The sequence below is a fragment of the Cariama cristata genome, unplaced genomic scaffold (genome assembly GCF_000690535.1).
Source record: "Cariama cristata isolate BGI_N322 unplaced genomic scaffold, ASM69053v1 scaffold1941, whole genome shotgun sequence".
Classification (NCBI taxonomy): domain Eukaryota; kingdom Metazoa; phylum Chordata; class Aves; order Cariamiformes; family Cariamidae; genus Cariama; species Cariama cristata.
This window is the reverse complement of record NW_009600843.1, coordinates 20,419-35,801: the sequence shown is the minus strand read 5'-3', so window position 1 is coordinate 35,801 and position 15,383 is coordinate 20,419. Positions and strand designations below refer to the sequence as shown.

Genomic DNA, 15,383 nt, shown 5'->3' with positions numbered 1-15,383 from the left:
ATTGCAGCAGCTGAGGTGTTGCCATGAGGATCAGGAGGTGTCCTGTCTGCTTCGCAGCATGTCTTTTGATCCTGCTGGGTAAACACCAGAGAGCCCAATATAGAGGCAGAGTTTTGAGAGAGCTGACAAGCCAGTTCCTGCACATACATGCATCTGTGTAAGAGTACTCCAAGTCCAGGGGCCTCTGTGGCACTGCATGGATGTAAGAACTGTTGCATGTGTGGGCTTAGACTCTGGTTTTTGAGAGATGATGCTCCGACGAGGATTTATTCTATTTCTCCCTCGACTTGTAGGCCTGCTGGTGGTGGCCTGTTGCTCAGTGTCTATTGTTTATATGTTGGCTTGCACACCCAAGGGTGACAACCAGCAGCTTGCCTTGCCCAGGGTGCACAATCTGAATGTGAAAGAGGGATATGAAGCCATTCTGCAAGAGCGAGAAGAGCAGCACCGCAACTACATCATCACCTTGAAGAAACAAATTGCCCAGCTGAAGTCTGAGCTCCAGGGCAGGAGCGAGCTGCTTAAGAACATGCAGGACCAATACCCAGACCCCTTGGACATTCGGCTTGACCACAGTAACCCGGAGAAGGCCCAGGCTAACCTGCTGGCTTTCCTCCGTTCCCAAATAGACAGAGCAGAGGTGCACAGCGGCGTTAAGCTGTCCACGGAGTATGCGGCTGTGCCCTTTGAGAGCTTTACCCTGCAGAAGGTGTACCAACTGGAGACAGGGCTGACGCGCCACCCAGAAGAGAAACCTGTAAGGAAGGACAAGCGAGATGAGTTGATAGAGGTGATCGAGTTAGCTGTTGGGAGTTTGAACGATCCAGAGGGGGACGGCAATGCAAAACACCGTGTATATACAGCCTCCGACTTTGTTGAAGGTTTGTATGCAGACAGCAGGTTAAAAGGTTCGCATAGTGCTGGTGAAGGGTTCTGGTGTGACTGGGTTGCTGAGGGAGATGGGTGTTATCTCAGCGCAGATGTCTGGGACAGTGTTAGTGCTGTGACGCAGCGATGCTGTCTCAGGCACAACTGCAGAATGGCAGCTTTCCTGGGGAACGGGACTTTGTGACAACAGAGCCCCCCCAAGCTCTCATAGTGACCACCAGTGTGTGTTCACAGCTCTCTAGCCATGTGCTTGCCTCAGAACTGACAAAGCAAGGAGTGAATGACCAGGCTGCAGTCCCAGATCTGTTAAGACTGATAACTGCAGTTCAAATCCAAGCTCAAACATTACCCTTACTTTCACCTGTGCAGCTCTGCCAGAGTCGGAGTGGCAAGATAGGTTTTGAGGACAGCAGCTGAGGAGCTCAGTAACTCAGCTGGTATTACCTATAACTCCAAATAACTAGGAGAGCTTAACCTTTACAGGGTATCTCCTATACTGGGAGTGGTGCACCTTGGATTCTAAAATGAACTCAACAGTCTTTACCCTCACATATAATACTGAGTAAGTGTGGATTTTTAAAGTGCTACTTTTAACAGCAAGCAGTTTTTACTTCATGTCTTCGATCACTAAATCATAGGTGCTTACTTGTTTCCAGTCAGACTGCTTTTCCACAGCCAGCCAGAGGCACCAGATGTACTCCAGGAGCTGTGATGTTTTGGTAGTTGATACCTGTTCAGGTTAGCCTCTGCTGCATGGCAGCTCTGAGTTTAAAGGGCAGGAACATGTGCAGCAGAAACTTGGTATGAGACAAGACTTCACAGATCTTGTTTCCAAGGGCTCATGACTGTTTCTCATTCATTGAGAGCTACATTTTTACTTATAATATGACTGTCCTAGTTTCTTTTCATAGGAACTGGCATGTTCCCTGCTTGTTGTTCAGTAGTGTTGTCTGTAAGTGAGATTTAATCCACAGTGGACCTAGCTGAATTTAGTATAGGAGGAAAAACTTCAGATGTTTGTGCTGCAGACCTGCAGGGCATGTGGGTAAGATGCCTACCTTTTATGACTGCTCTAATGTGCTGAACACAAGCCCCCATGCTCATCCCAAATAGCTAGTGATTTTGTTGGGGATTGTTTTCTTCATCTAATATTTATTAACAGAGCAGAGCAAAATGCATCCTCCATGTGATGAGAACAAACTACTGCTGTTGTGCAATGACCAGTTGTTCATTTCCACTCCCTGTACATGTTTTTCCAGTGATCATGGTATTGAGAGACAGTAGGTTCTTGAGGCCGTGCGGGGATATACGTGCCAGTCGGGCAGGTGCCTCCCACAGCAGGGACATAAGTTGTTCAGACTGTGGAGACCTTGTTGAGGCAGATCGTGGCTCCCCTCTGCTCCAGGCACTTCTTCCACACCAGTCAAATTCCTCTTGCTCTGGCATCGGACCAGGGCATGGGCAGAGAACTGGGAAGTGCTGCTGGCTGCCAGCATTTGAATGCATCATGGAGCTACGTGCTTCCAGTTTCCTTTCTGTTTGTTGTTCAGTTTATCATTTCAAAATATGTTTCTGCTGTTCATTATAGGAGCTGAACAAGCATGTATGACTGTTTGGCACCAGCTCTTTCATGGGGAGAGGGTGAGGGGAAAGGAGATGTTTCCTGCCATACATTGCTTAATGTTCCATGAAAGTTACCCTTTTGCTCAGAACCTACCTTTATGCACAATCAAGGGTCTTTGGGTACCAGTGCTGTCCTTGGGGTACAAGGCAGAATCTGGTGGGCAGAAAGGCATGGGGAAGGGATGCACACTGCAGTGCTGGCTCTGTGGAGGTTCTTTATGCTCTAATGACCTTGTTGGCTTTCACATACCGTGGTGAAATACTCCAGAGGGAGGAAGCCCTGCATGTAACTCAGAGCTCAAGAAACTGGAGCCCTGCGTGTAGCTCAGTCTGAGCTCAAGAAACCTTCCTTGTGTTCTCTCTTGTGGGCAGACCCTTGCTTCTGTAGGTGCACGGTAACAAATTCTTATTCTTACTCTGCAGTGCAAACCGGTTTGTTTGCAAATGCAGGGATCCATGCATCAGAGCTGGAAACAAAGAGCTGACTTGGCAGAAGATTTCCCTGCAGAGTTCCTTTGGAAGTCTCTGTCATCTCTTGGCAGTCTCTTTTCCTGCATCCTCCATTCTCCAAGAACTGCAAAAACTGCCGATCAAAGCACAAACAAATCCATTGGTCTGTATAACTTGAGCAGGAGAAGGGAAGACTAAGTTTTCTGTTCCAATTCTGGATTTCAAGTATGGTTTGGACTCAAAATTTGTTTTGGAGAAAGCGCTCTGCAGGTGCCACTGCCTACACAACGCATTAGTAACAGGCTCGATTCCATGGCAGCTTCTGGCAGCTTCCTACCAATCCAGCAACACAGCGACTGTGTGCGGTGTTACCCAGCCAGCAGAGCCAGCTGTTTTCATTTTCTGGAACTGCCCAGGGTAGCTGGAGCTTTCTGGGAGATGTGGCTTAGGTCTACACTGAAAGTAATACCACTTAACCCTGTAAGCTTTTTCTCTTCCAGCTGCTTTAGCAATAACTGAACACAAAAGCTGTATGCATCTCCTATGTTAAAGGTGGAGCCACTGCCCTCATCTTAAGGTTGAGCAGGTGGAGGGATGTGGTGAAGTAAAAATCAGGTAATTAGGATCAGAGAGAGGATTCAAAACCTGAACTGCTGCTCCTGGTGTGAGACTTGTGTCTTTGTTTCTGCCCTATTCAGCTAACCCTTTGACACCAGCTTTACTCAAGTGTGTTGCTGATCCTGAGTCTTACTAACATATAGAGAGGTGCAAGTTAATCTTGTTTGCTTGGGCCTCTTGTGGGGATTTTTCTGTTCTTGTGAGTCACGTGTGGTACCTGCTATCACTTTTTCAGAAGTAGTTCATTGCTAACATATGTCAATAGGCAGGGTGGTGGTGTGGTGCACTAAATTTGACTAGGGTCTGTATCTCTTCCTCTTTCCCATTTCTTGCCTTTACTCTTGTCTCTGCAGAGGGAAAATATTTCTTCAAACACTTCTTACATTTAAGGAGAAGTGTTTTGTCTCTGTGACTGAGATCTCTTAAAATAAGTGGTGCATCCTCTGCAGTTTCTAGACAGAACCACTTGCGTGTGGGAATTAGGCTGTGACCCTAGTACCTTACATCTGAGCTAAACTCCTTCTCAGCAGATTTACTGTTACATGAAATTTGGATAGGATTCTCAGACAGTTCGTCTTCCAGGAGTAATAACTGACACTTCATGGAATTTTCCATTATTTTTTTTCTTATTCAAAACCGAGAGAACCACACCTTCTCCCTGGGGCCCGAAACATAGCCATCTGGCTGCTGCTCTGCTCTGCTTCTCTCTTCATAGAGGCACTTGGGCTGTTCAGCTGCTATAATCCCCCTCTCTCCCCCTTATTCCTCCCACTTCTATACCAAGCTCACTGGTTTTTTGCCATGAGGAGTAGGTAAGAAACAACATGGAAAAGATCAGAAATTTCTGTGTATTACAAGCAGGCAAAGGACTACTCTGTTTCCAATAGAAAGCCAGTTGTTACTCAGTGTGTGGCTGTCTAGTGACTGGAATTTTAAATAAGATGTCAGAGACAAATGGAAAGGAATAGCTTTGCTTTGTCAAATTGACAGCTACTGGTGGTGGGCTACCTGATACAGTTTTTCCCCGGGAAGCTTGTTGAGAGATAGGATGGTACTCTTCCTCAAAGGCTAAGATGCTGTATTTTACTGCATGTGAAGTGGGAAGACCACCGTAATATTGAGTTAAAATGGGCACAATGAATGCTGATAAATCCTAATAGTGGTTTCTACAACATCTAACAGAATATAAGTAATGAACGTGGGTCCAGGGAGTGTTTCTATTGACAGTGGCAGACCTGAAACCTATGGTCTGTGGAACCGAGGCTAAAATTGTCATTCACCCAGCAGCATTTTGTTAAGGTTGCGTGGCTGTTTGCTAGTTATCAGTTCCATGTGGATCTCTGAAACTTGTTTGCCTGCCCTGCTGAGTAGTGATCAGGTATTTTCCATTTCTTTAGAGAGCCCTGAGAATTGCTGCTCCAAAGACTGGACGCTTACTGCTCTTTAGTCAACCCTTCAGCCCAGGTCTTTTCTTTTTTTTTTTTTTTTTTTGCTTCTCACTTGTCCTTTTCCTTCATTTTAGGGCCAGTCTCTCTGCTGACCCAAAGCTCCTGTTCACTTTTTTACACTGGGTTTCCAAAGGCTTTGACTTTTCTCCCTGCTTCTGAAAGGAACAGTGCATATTGGAGAGGGAGAGGGACTTTTTACAAGGGTATGTAGTGACAGGACAAGGGGCAATGGCTTTAAACTGAAAGAGGGAAGATTTAGATGAGCTATTAGGAAGAAATTCTTCCCGGTGAGGGTGGTGAGGCAGTGGCAGAGGTTGCCCAGAGAAGCTGTGACTGCCCCATCCCTGGAAGTGTTCAAGGCCAGGTTGGATGGGGCTGTGAGCAACCTGGTCTGGTGGAAGGTGTCCCTGCCCATGGCAGGGGGTTGGAACTAGGTGGTCTTTGAAGTCCCTTCCAACCAAACCATTCTGATTCTATGATATTCTGAAACATAAGCTGCTCTAATGGAAGCAATAGATGATCAGTTAACCTTCTTTTATCCATAGTGAACATCTAGCCTTTACAAGGCTTTCATTTCAGGAGCAACCTTTTCAGGAAAAGGTTTTTTTGTTTTTTGTTTTACTTTGAGGCTACTTTTTTCCCCTCCTCATAGCTCATCTCCTAGAATTGAGGTTGCTTGATGCATCTTTCTGAATCACGTAAAAAGTCCTGATGGCACAAATGAAGTAGTGCCTTCGGAAATGGAAAAATCTTGTGAAAGGCAGGATGTTCTGCTGGGTGAGTCCACAGAGTGACTCAAGACATTTAGGCTCATTTCCAAGGCTCACTGCCTGACCTTGGGAAAATCACTTTGTTCTCTGCTTCTAAAAAGAAGATACTTAAAAAGGGAAAGCAAATGGTTTAAATGTGCACCAGGAATAACCATATTTAATTACATGCATTAAACTTACATACAATTCTCTTCAAGATAAAATGTTAGGATTATAAATTCTTGGATTACCATCTTGCGTGAGGGAACCTTACTTTCACCTAAGCTGCTTGTTTTCAGCTGTAGTAGAAGTTCTGAAGAAGAACAAAACTGCAGAGTTAGAAGCAGCCTCTGTTGTTGTGTGTATAGCTCTAGGAGGAACCCCTTGGGTCACAACATGCGTTCTGCTTTAAGGTGCTTCTTGCTTATTTTGCAAAGCTTCCTTTATTTCACAAATGCAGCACATATCTCTGCGAAAGTGGTATTTACGGGGTCATTGTTTCTTGGCTGGGGTAGAAGAGAATGTAGAAGCAAAGACTTTGAGATGTTGCATGGTAGATATTATTAAATTGGTTAATTTAGATCTTTGTTATTATGAAAAATGTCAGTTGACTATGTCAAACGTGAAACAGTCCTATCTGTTTCTCTATAGAGAAAATACAAAGCAGATTTAATTTAGATTTTTGTTTAGCTTAATGTCAAAAGGCTACCTTAACCTTTCAGAGCATAAACTACCTTGGCCAGACCTGTATTCAAAAACTGCCTGAGTAAATGAGTGCACCCACCAACACACTCGGATCATCAGGAGAAGGAAACGCAGGGACTGTTAGGTCACCATTCAGATGATCTCAAGTGCAGGCTCAAGTTCAGTAACAGATGTAGTTCACGGTCTGCACCATGGGCAGACTATATAGAAAAAGTTAGGGGGAGTCAAAGGCACAGCTTTAAAAGATTAGCAGTAGAAGAATGATGGAGCTGCTATCTCACCAGATTCATCTGCTATGCTGGAGGGAGGATTGGAGCATTTGTTGAATCAGCTTTTATTAAAAAGAAAACATGAAGTGAATAACAGATCAGCAAATCTGCATATAGTATTAACCAACTGAAGTGTTCATTAAGAATAAAACACACAGTGGTAGCGAAGATAAGACAGTCCACAGAACTCTGACCAGATAAAATCACACCTCATTAATCTTCTGGATGTTCTGGACATACCAATGTAAAAGCTGCAATGCAAGATGAAGAGCTTATGTCACTTTGCTGTTCAAAAGAAACCTTTGACCCAGACCTTCACAAGAAATACAGACAGAATTGACAGTCTACGGATCAGGTGCACATCAGGGAATGACTAAGACTGGAAAAAAAAAAAAAAGAAGCAGCATTATTTTGGTCAAGCTGTTCTTCATAACCAGATGGGAAGGGGAAAAAAAAAAAGGAAGAAACAAGTAAAGCAGAGGAGTGTTTTTCTAGACATGTTTTGCTTGTCTTGTGTTTCTGCAAGAGATGGAAGGCAATGCAATTACACTCTTCTACTGATGGAGTTGTTAGGATACTTACAGTGGCTTAACAAGTAGTTAGCATTTAATTGTTCCTTCTTAAACCTAACAGAACTAACTATGAAAAAGCTTTATTTCAGTATGTACTGTAGGGACTAAAGTATCATTCAGAGTAGGTAAAATCTATAGCTTTTTTGCCAACTTTATCTCATTTAAGGCATCAGAATACTGTTTCAGTGGGGTACGACCAATACTTCTATAGTTCATGCCAGCCCTCAGCATGAGACCAATTGCACCCATCAAGTATGTTAAAAGTTCGTTCCATACAGGAAATAAGTACATGCTTGTATGAATTAAATATGCTTGGAGATTGTCGTAATGCAGTAGCCAGGATTGTGTCCTGGGTCTAACCTCTGACACACTCCATAGCATCATCCTTGCAGACCATTACTTGCCCCAGAGTGGACATCATTGCCACAAAGAAAATAAAAGTCTCTTGAGAGTTGAGTGACAGGAGAGTTTTTGTCCTGATTGGCAGTGGGTGAAGTTGATGGCTGCTGGGGCCTGGTTGCATAGTTTTATTAGGGGACTTTCCAGAGAACCTCCCAGAAAGGAGGAAATGAATGTGCTCATCAGGAAATTGCTTTTCTGGGAGATGGCCTAACCACTCATATTGCGGAGAGGCAGGCTGCCTTTTGCAGTCTCTCTGCATCACCATTACCATGCATGCCTGCAGCGTGCGATTGGAGCAGTCTGAAAAATAAGGACAGTTTGTCTGCTGGGTTATACTGAGTGTGAGCAATTGGTAACCTTCAGGGGTTTGTAATTGAGCCAAGCCTAGGAATGTGCCTGCAAGAATAACAAATAGCTCCTGCAACCTGGGGTGGTGTCCCTGCCAGAGTAACAGCCTCCTCAAAATGGTGGTGGATTGGGTACTAGTTTAAAAGTAAATATCTCACGCCTCTGCTGCCTTTTTAGCTTAGGTGTAACACATGAAGACTGCATCCTCTTTTTTTCCCCCAGGAGCCCAGCTTTAATCCAAAATCTTCTCTTTTTTTTTTTTAATACAGGGATCTACCGAACAGAAAAAGACAAAGGCACTCTGTATGAGCTGACTTTCAAAGGAGACGCAAAACATCAGTTCAAGAAGATTGTTTTATTCCGGCCATTTGGTCCTGTAATGAAAGTGAAAAATGAAAATGTCAATATGGCTGACACACTTATTAATGTCATTGTGCCATTGGCCAAGAGAGCCAGCAAATTTCGGCAATTCATGCAGAATTTCAGGTGGGTTTCCATTCCGGTGCTGCCTTTGCTTTTTCTTACTTAGAAAGAAAAATGCAATTTCAGGAGTTATCAAGGCCTCACTCAGTAAAAATCATGCTACTTTTACAGAATGTTTCATTGTGCCGCTAAAGTAATTTTTGAGATTATAGAGACTGAAAGGCATTTGGCTGCTTAATGCATTGCGATTAGCAGTAAAAGCAATTATATTCCAGTCATCAAGGTTTCTGATTTGCATGTACCTGGCTTATGTGTCTCAATATGTTTTGTTGGGGCACACGTGACTGTGGCAACTTGAGAATTTCATGTCATTAGTTGCAAAGGAACATTTCTAATGAAAAAGAGAATTAGTGCTCCCAGACACTGTGCCAGACCCTATTAGAGAAGAGATTAAAGCAATAAGAGGCAAGAAGGAAATGTATTTGAACTTTCAGGATAGTTAGTTTTAAACTTCTTTTATTTTTCAGCATAGAGATGATGTTTAGAGGGAGAACTTAATTGAGATGTAGCTTTAAATAGCTGCCCAGAAAAGACTGTGTTAGCAACAGACACCGACTCTTACAATGGCATTTGTTTTGCCTAATCACAGCCATCTAAAAATAGGCTCCTTGTCTAAATTAGCCATCTGATAGATGCTTGTTTCAGGATGGGAGAAATCACCCTCTGGTCCTGTTGATCTCTCTGCTGATTATAGATGAACTCTTGCTGACTAAACTTTGTGCAAGTGAGGCATGATGTCTAGCATTAGTTCAGATTGGTCCTACCCTTAGGCTACTGGCTTGATCTCTGGTTGATACTTAGATTTTAGTAAATGTTTTTTAACAAAATTCCAAAGATCTGAATTCCGGAATATCTGTTACAAAAAATCAAGGTTAAGAGGTAGGGTGTGTATGGTTTCTTTAAAATCCCCCTTCTCGTATTCTCCTAAATGCTGAGGTTATTGCCTGCCTGATCATTCTTCCTGAGGCTGGATGGTCTGTTTTGACGGTGTCCTCCTATTAATATAACAAACACTACTTAGGGAGGTTTTTTTTCTAATCTACCTGAAAGATAGTCTTCTGTCCCATCTGGCAGAGGCAGTGAGCCCCTTTGGCAGGACAAGGATCTCTGTCAGTGAATCATGCCCTCAGGTGCCTTCCAAGGTTCACCCCTACTCTGCCTCCCCAGCGGGTGTAAGTTATTGAAGAAAGCTAATTTCCGGGACAAGTCACAAATACTTAGGGAGGTTTTTTTTCTAATCTACCTGAAAGATAGTCTTCTGTCCCATCTGGCAGAGGCAGTGAGCCCCTTTGGCAGGACAAGGATCTCTGTCAGTGAATCATGCCCTCAGGTGCCTTCCAAGGTTCACCCCTACTCTGCCTCCCCAGCGGGTGTAAGTTATTGAAGAAAGCTAATTTCCGGGACAAGTCACAAATCTGTCTCTGTTCTCTAGGGAAATGGGCATGCAGGATGGGAGAATTCACCTCACTGTAGTTTACTTTGGAAAAGAACAAATGAATGAAGTCAAATCGATACTTGAAAATACCTCCAAGTAAGTACCTGAATATCTGATGTGCGCTGTTCACACACAGCGATCATACCATGAATTGGAGACTAGATCGCTGTCCAAAGTCGTAGTTATGCCAAGAAGTTCTAAACTGCATTGGAGAAACCGGCTTACTTTCCTTTGTATCAAATAAAAATGGTGTTACCCTGACAGTCCCATATCTGTGGTTTTGTGATGTTGGGTTTTAGAACCACAAAGCAGATTTTACTGAATTTACCTAAGTGCAGCTTTTTTTTTTTTTTTTTTTTTCACATTGGTAACTTCTTTAGTGCTTTTGAAAGTGGCTTTAACTGTTAGGGCTAAAAGTTGACTTCCAAAAGCAGGTGCAGATGATTTCAGTAGAGCACAAGGGAACTTAGGTGCTTTTTGCCAGGTCTGGTCTGTTGTATTTGCTTGCATAGCTGTGTTTGTCACGGTCATGTGGCAGTGTAGCCTTTGGTTACCATCTCCATGTGGGAAGAGGAACCTTGTACAGATACAGGATACGACCACAGGTATTTTATATTTGTCTACTAAAGATATTTTTGTCCATCTAAGCCTTGTTGGGATTTTTGTGAGGTCTGCCCAAAGAACGTCTGTGTCAGGAATGCTAGCGTAGGAGTACACAGGTCAAGCTCTGAATGTAGACATAGTGGAAATCTCAAGACTCAAAGAGGACATCTCTTCCCTCAAATGGCTCTCAGAACTGTGATACAAGAGATTTCTAGGTTAATCGTTTCATACTGGGTTCCCGCCCCCACTTGTGTTAAGAGCTGGAAGGACAAGGTAAGTGGCTGAATATTTTCCTTCTCCTAGGTCAGCCAACTTCAAGAACTTCACCTTCATCCAGCTGAATGAAGAATTTTCCAGGGGCAAAGGATTAGATGTTGGTGCTCGATTTTGGAAAGGAAACAATGTTGTTCTCTTTTTTTGCGATGTGGATATATACTTCACAGCTGAATTCCTGAACTCCTGTAGATTGAACACACAGCCAGGTACTGCTACTCAAAGTGTATTGTCTTTCAACAGATTTTTACCTATTGTGTAAAAGCCTTCACCAGAGCGTTCTTGCATTTGAATTGGTAATAAAGCTGCTGTAAATCATTCTTGAAACTTAGAGAACTAATTAAGACGTGTATAAAAATTCCATTGCTGGTTGGCTTTTGAAAGGTTCTAACACTCCTGCCCTGACTGTGATTTGAATTTCTTGCCTTCAGCACCTGTGCTTTCTGAAACAGGATCTTTTTTGTTAATTATATCCTCACATTCTCAGGCAAAGAACATAGGCTCAGTCCAAAACTTATGTGACTTTGTCTGGATTTGGTCTGGCCTGGACAGCATCTTGTAAGAGAGAAGTGTGTGTTATACAGCTTTTAAAAAAAAAATATAACCCATTGTCATTTCCAGGGAAGAAGGTGTTTTATCCTGTTCTGTTCAGCCAGTATAACCCCAGTATAATTTATGGCCACCATGATTCCATCCCATCTTTGGAACAGCAGCTGGTAAGTACATGCTTCTCTGAATGCCTGCTTTTATTTAGACAAACCATTTTGTAAAGGTGCCTGTGCTCTTGGGTAGTGTTTCCCTATTCCTTGTGCACAGTGACTACCACACAGACAAAATTAACTACAGTAGTCACCTTATTGTGAGTTCTGAAGTTAAGTTTCACGGGGAGGTATCTTGGTAACATTTATTTTAACCCTTGATTGATGTTTCATACATGGCACCTAAGAATTTAAACTATCTGCTTCTCTGCCAGAAGGGATTTTCTAATTGGCAAACAATTCCGCCATGGTGTGCTGTCTTGGGGTGACAGTCCCTGATCTTGCTCTCATTTCTTCTTTGCACTGGATAGTTTCTTTGCTTGTATCTTGAAGAGCTGACATTTGTAAAAAGCATAGATATCCTCAGATGAGTCAGTGAAAACAGAATGCCAGGGGCTGTCACAGTTATTCCCCCCCTTACTTGAACACCTGCAGTGGGTTTTCCCATCCCACAGTTCATGACTGAACTGCCTGTGAGTAGACAGTGTGTTTCTGAAGCGTACCACATTGTCTCAGAGTCAAATGACATCCTCAGAGCTGTCCCTTCTGGCTTTAATCTGGCACTAATATAACACAGCATAACTCCACTGATTTCCATCTCACCTGCTTATCTTCAGTGTGAGAACAAAGCATTATTTTTAAAAACATCGCCATAAGGCATATGATTAAAACATGTAGTTAAACCTAGGTGAATCTCCTTGAGGAGGAAGCTGTTGTGAGGAAGAAGCAGAGCACACAGACAAGAGGTTCACATGAATGCTAGTGGCAGAGCGATTGCTTGGCACTGCTGCAGATGCTTTTCTCTGTTCTCTTGTACTCTGGCATTGCATTATCTTCAAGCTAAAGGGGTGATAGAAGTGGTAGCTTTATGTACACCCTCTGCTCTTGCTTCTCTCCGGAGTCAGCGGGTCACAGTCCTATGCCCACTAGTGCTGGTAAGGGGATGAATTTTCAGATTGAAGCATAAGCCAGCAATGCAGCTTCATTCGGTTCCTCTGGGGCAGGTCCCAGCCTGGCACTGCTGCCCCTCTTACTGCCAGGCACTGCACCTAACGGGGCTCATCCTGTCCCAGGCCAGACACTGTCTCCAGAGCATCCCAGCTTCTAGTGTTGTTCTTGGTAGGTAAGAATTAGGGGTGCTGTGAGCCCAGCAACAGTCACAGCTGAAAAAGATCACTAGGGATCTGAGTCCAGTCTTCTGTCATCACTACCCCCACCTCATGCAATCCCTTTAGAAAAATGAAGAACGAGAGTTTGAAAAGTCCACCCAAAATATTTAAAAATATTTTTTTGTCTACTGCTCCCTGTGTTATCCAACAAGTAGCCAGAAAGTCCTTTACTGAAGTTTCTGGAAAATCCTTTCCACTTTTTTTTTTTTCTGAGGAAACTTGTTCTGATAACACCATGGGATTCACATCAGCTCTTTTCTCTCTGGTGAGAACCTGTCAGGGATCCTCAGACTTGTAAGCACTGTGCTTAGGAAATGAAATAGAGTTTAGCTCTCAAGCTAGCATAAATTCCACAAAGTACATTGTCAGGATTGTGCAAATATTTATAGCTAATATTTGAATCATAAAATGCGATGCTTATGTCAGAAAAGCTTCTTGATTTAAAGAAGTACTGCCAATCTCCTTTTTATGTAGATTTTTATATTTTCAGCCCACATTATGGCATGAGGCCATATCTGTGCCATTAAAACAAGACAGTGTTAGCTCTCTGTCCTGGTACTCGGGCTGCTGAGCAAAAAAAGCCTCCAGAAATCTTTGAAAGAATTTGATTTGTGCAGCAGCCACTTGCACTAATGGGAAATAATAATGCTAATGCATACGAGTAGCTTGCTGTAAGGGCATCGTTATGGAGATTTCTTGATGCAGTGCAGATCTGACAGATACAATCTTGTTTCCTTTTAATTGGCTTCTGCAGCGGCTTGGCTTTTTCAAGGAAAGGAGAAATGAGAAAAGAGAGAGGTAGCAACGGAAGCAGTAAAATAAAAAAAAGCCATTGAAGTAACAAGGGTAATGAACAAAAAGGGGAGGCGTGAACGAGAACTCAGGAGACACTTTTTTGGAAGAGGAATTTTTGGTAAAGGGATGGGGTTTACAAATGCTGGGATTTGTAAATCCAGAAATGGAAATTCTGTCTCCTTGTCTTTTGTAACTTTCTTGCAAGTGAAGCCAAAATTTTCAAAAATAGCTGCCAAGGGGTAGGTTTGTAACCAGACCTTTGAGAGTATGAAGTACTGCTGACTTGCTTAGAGGATTTAAATACCTGTCCCAGTCTCTTGAAGCTCTTGGATGTCTCACCAGATTGGGTTAGGTCACTCACACACATGAATTATGACCTTCGGGATCTATACTTGGATATCTGCTTTTGAAAATTATAGCCATGGTTTTTCACTGCTCTGATTTTCTACCTGTAATACATAATGTTTTCATGGTCCATCTCAGTAATGTAGATTGCACATTCATTATTACGAAGGCTTTTATGGGAGATATGTCTGCTGCCTAACATCTCTGGACTTCAATTTTAGCTGGATTTAGCGGTTCTGTAATGGAAAACTATTCTTACCGCTTACCTCATTTTTGTCAAAATTAAGGTAACCAAAAAGCTGTCAGTTGTGCGAACAGATTACAACCACTGTTTTCTTCCAGAACTCTTGCGGTCTGCAATCCAGGTGCCACCATCTGCTCTACAGCAGAGTCTGGCTTCCCTGGTTTACCAGTATGTTTCTTACATCGGATTTGAATCCGACAGAAGCTAATGATTTTGGATGATATTTTGCCTGTGAAGAAGCAAACTCCAGAGAGTGATGTGACATTGTTCCATTTGGTGTACGACAGCAGGAGTGGAGCAAAACCTGATCATTCCGGATCAGGGCATTTATCCGTGATAGCTAATGACACGGCTGGGTTTTTAGGGCAGAAACATGCAATGAGTATCTACAAAAACTGGTTCAGGATCAGGATCAGCCATGGATTTACGTGGGGAAGAATAAAAGGGCAATTGCTCCTGTTTCTGACCACATTCAGGGACTTGTCTGCTGCTCACACTGAAAGCATTTCTGTTCCCATATAATCATTGCTTTCCCTCCATGCAGATTATTAAAAAAGAAACTGGATTTTGGAGAGACTTTGGTTTTGGGATGACTTGCCAGTACAGATCTGACTTTATCAACATAGGTAAGAAAAATACACTCCAATACTTCTGCCTTTTTACTGAAACATAAAAGTTAGATGTTCAGGCTATTCCTAGGTGCCATAGAGGTTGCCAGAATCTAATCTACTTGGTACAAATAAAGCAGTTTCGTCTGATAGTGAAAGATTTGAAACTAAGAAATCTGGACACTTTGATGTTGGCAGAAAGTATGGCTGTTTTAAAGGGCTGACTGGAGCCAGAGAACTGCTGTAGCGCAATTAATAGCATCGAGTTTGCTAGTATGTATTTCTAGTTTTATTTTGTATTTTGTTTGTGTCAGGTGGCTTTGATCTGGACATTAAAGGCTGGGGTGGTGAAGATGTACATCTGTACCGCAAATACCTTCACAGCAACCTCATTGTGATCCGAACGCCTGTCAGGGGTCTCTTCCATCTGTGGCATGAGAAGCAATGTCTGGACGAGCTGACCCCAGAGCAGTACAAAATGTGCATGCAGTCCAAGGCCATGAATGAGGCTTCTCATGGCCAGCTTGGGATGCTTGTTTTCAAGCAAGAGATTGAGACGCACCTGCAGAGACAGAAACTGAGCAGTAAGAAGACATGA

General features: G+C 43.0%; 1 protein-coding gene across 1 annotated transcript; it reads left to right on the top strand.

The window, feature by feature from the left end:
* The first annotated feature begins 247 nt into the window (after nucleotides 1-247).
* On the top strand, nucleotides 248-15,383 carry CSGALNACT1 (chondroitin sulfate N-acetylgalactosaminyltransferase 1). Its single transcript, XM_009710174.1, has 7 exons — nucleotides 248-881; nucleotides 8,342-8,558; nucleotides 9,988-10,086; nucleotides 10,897-11,075; nucleotides 11,488-11,582; nucleotides 14,722-14,803; nucleotides 15,100-15,383. Exons 1-7 carry the CDS (start codon nucleotides 248-250, stop codon nucleotides 15,381-15,383), a joined length of 1,590 nt encoding a protein of 529 aa, XP_009708476.1.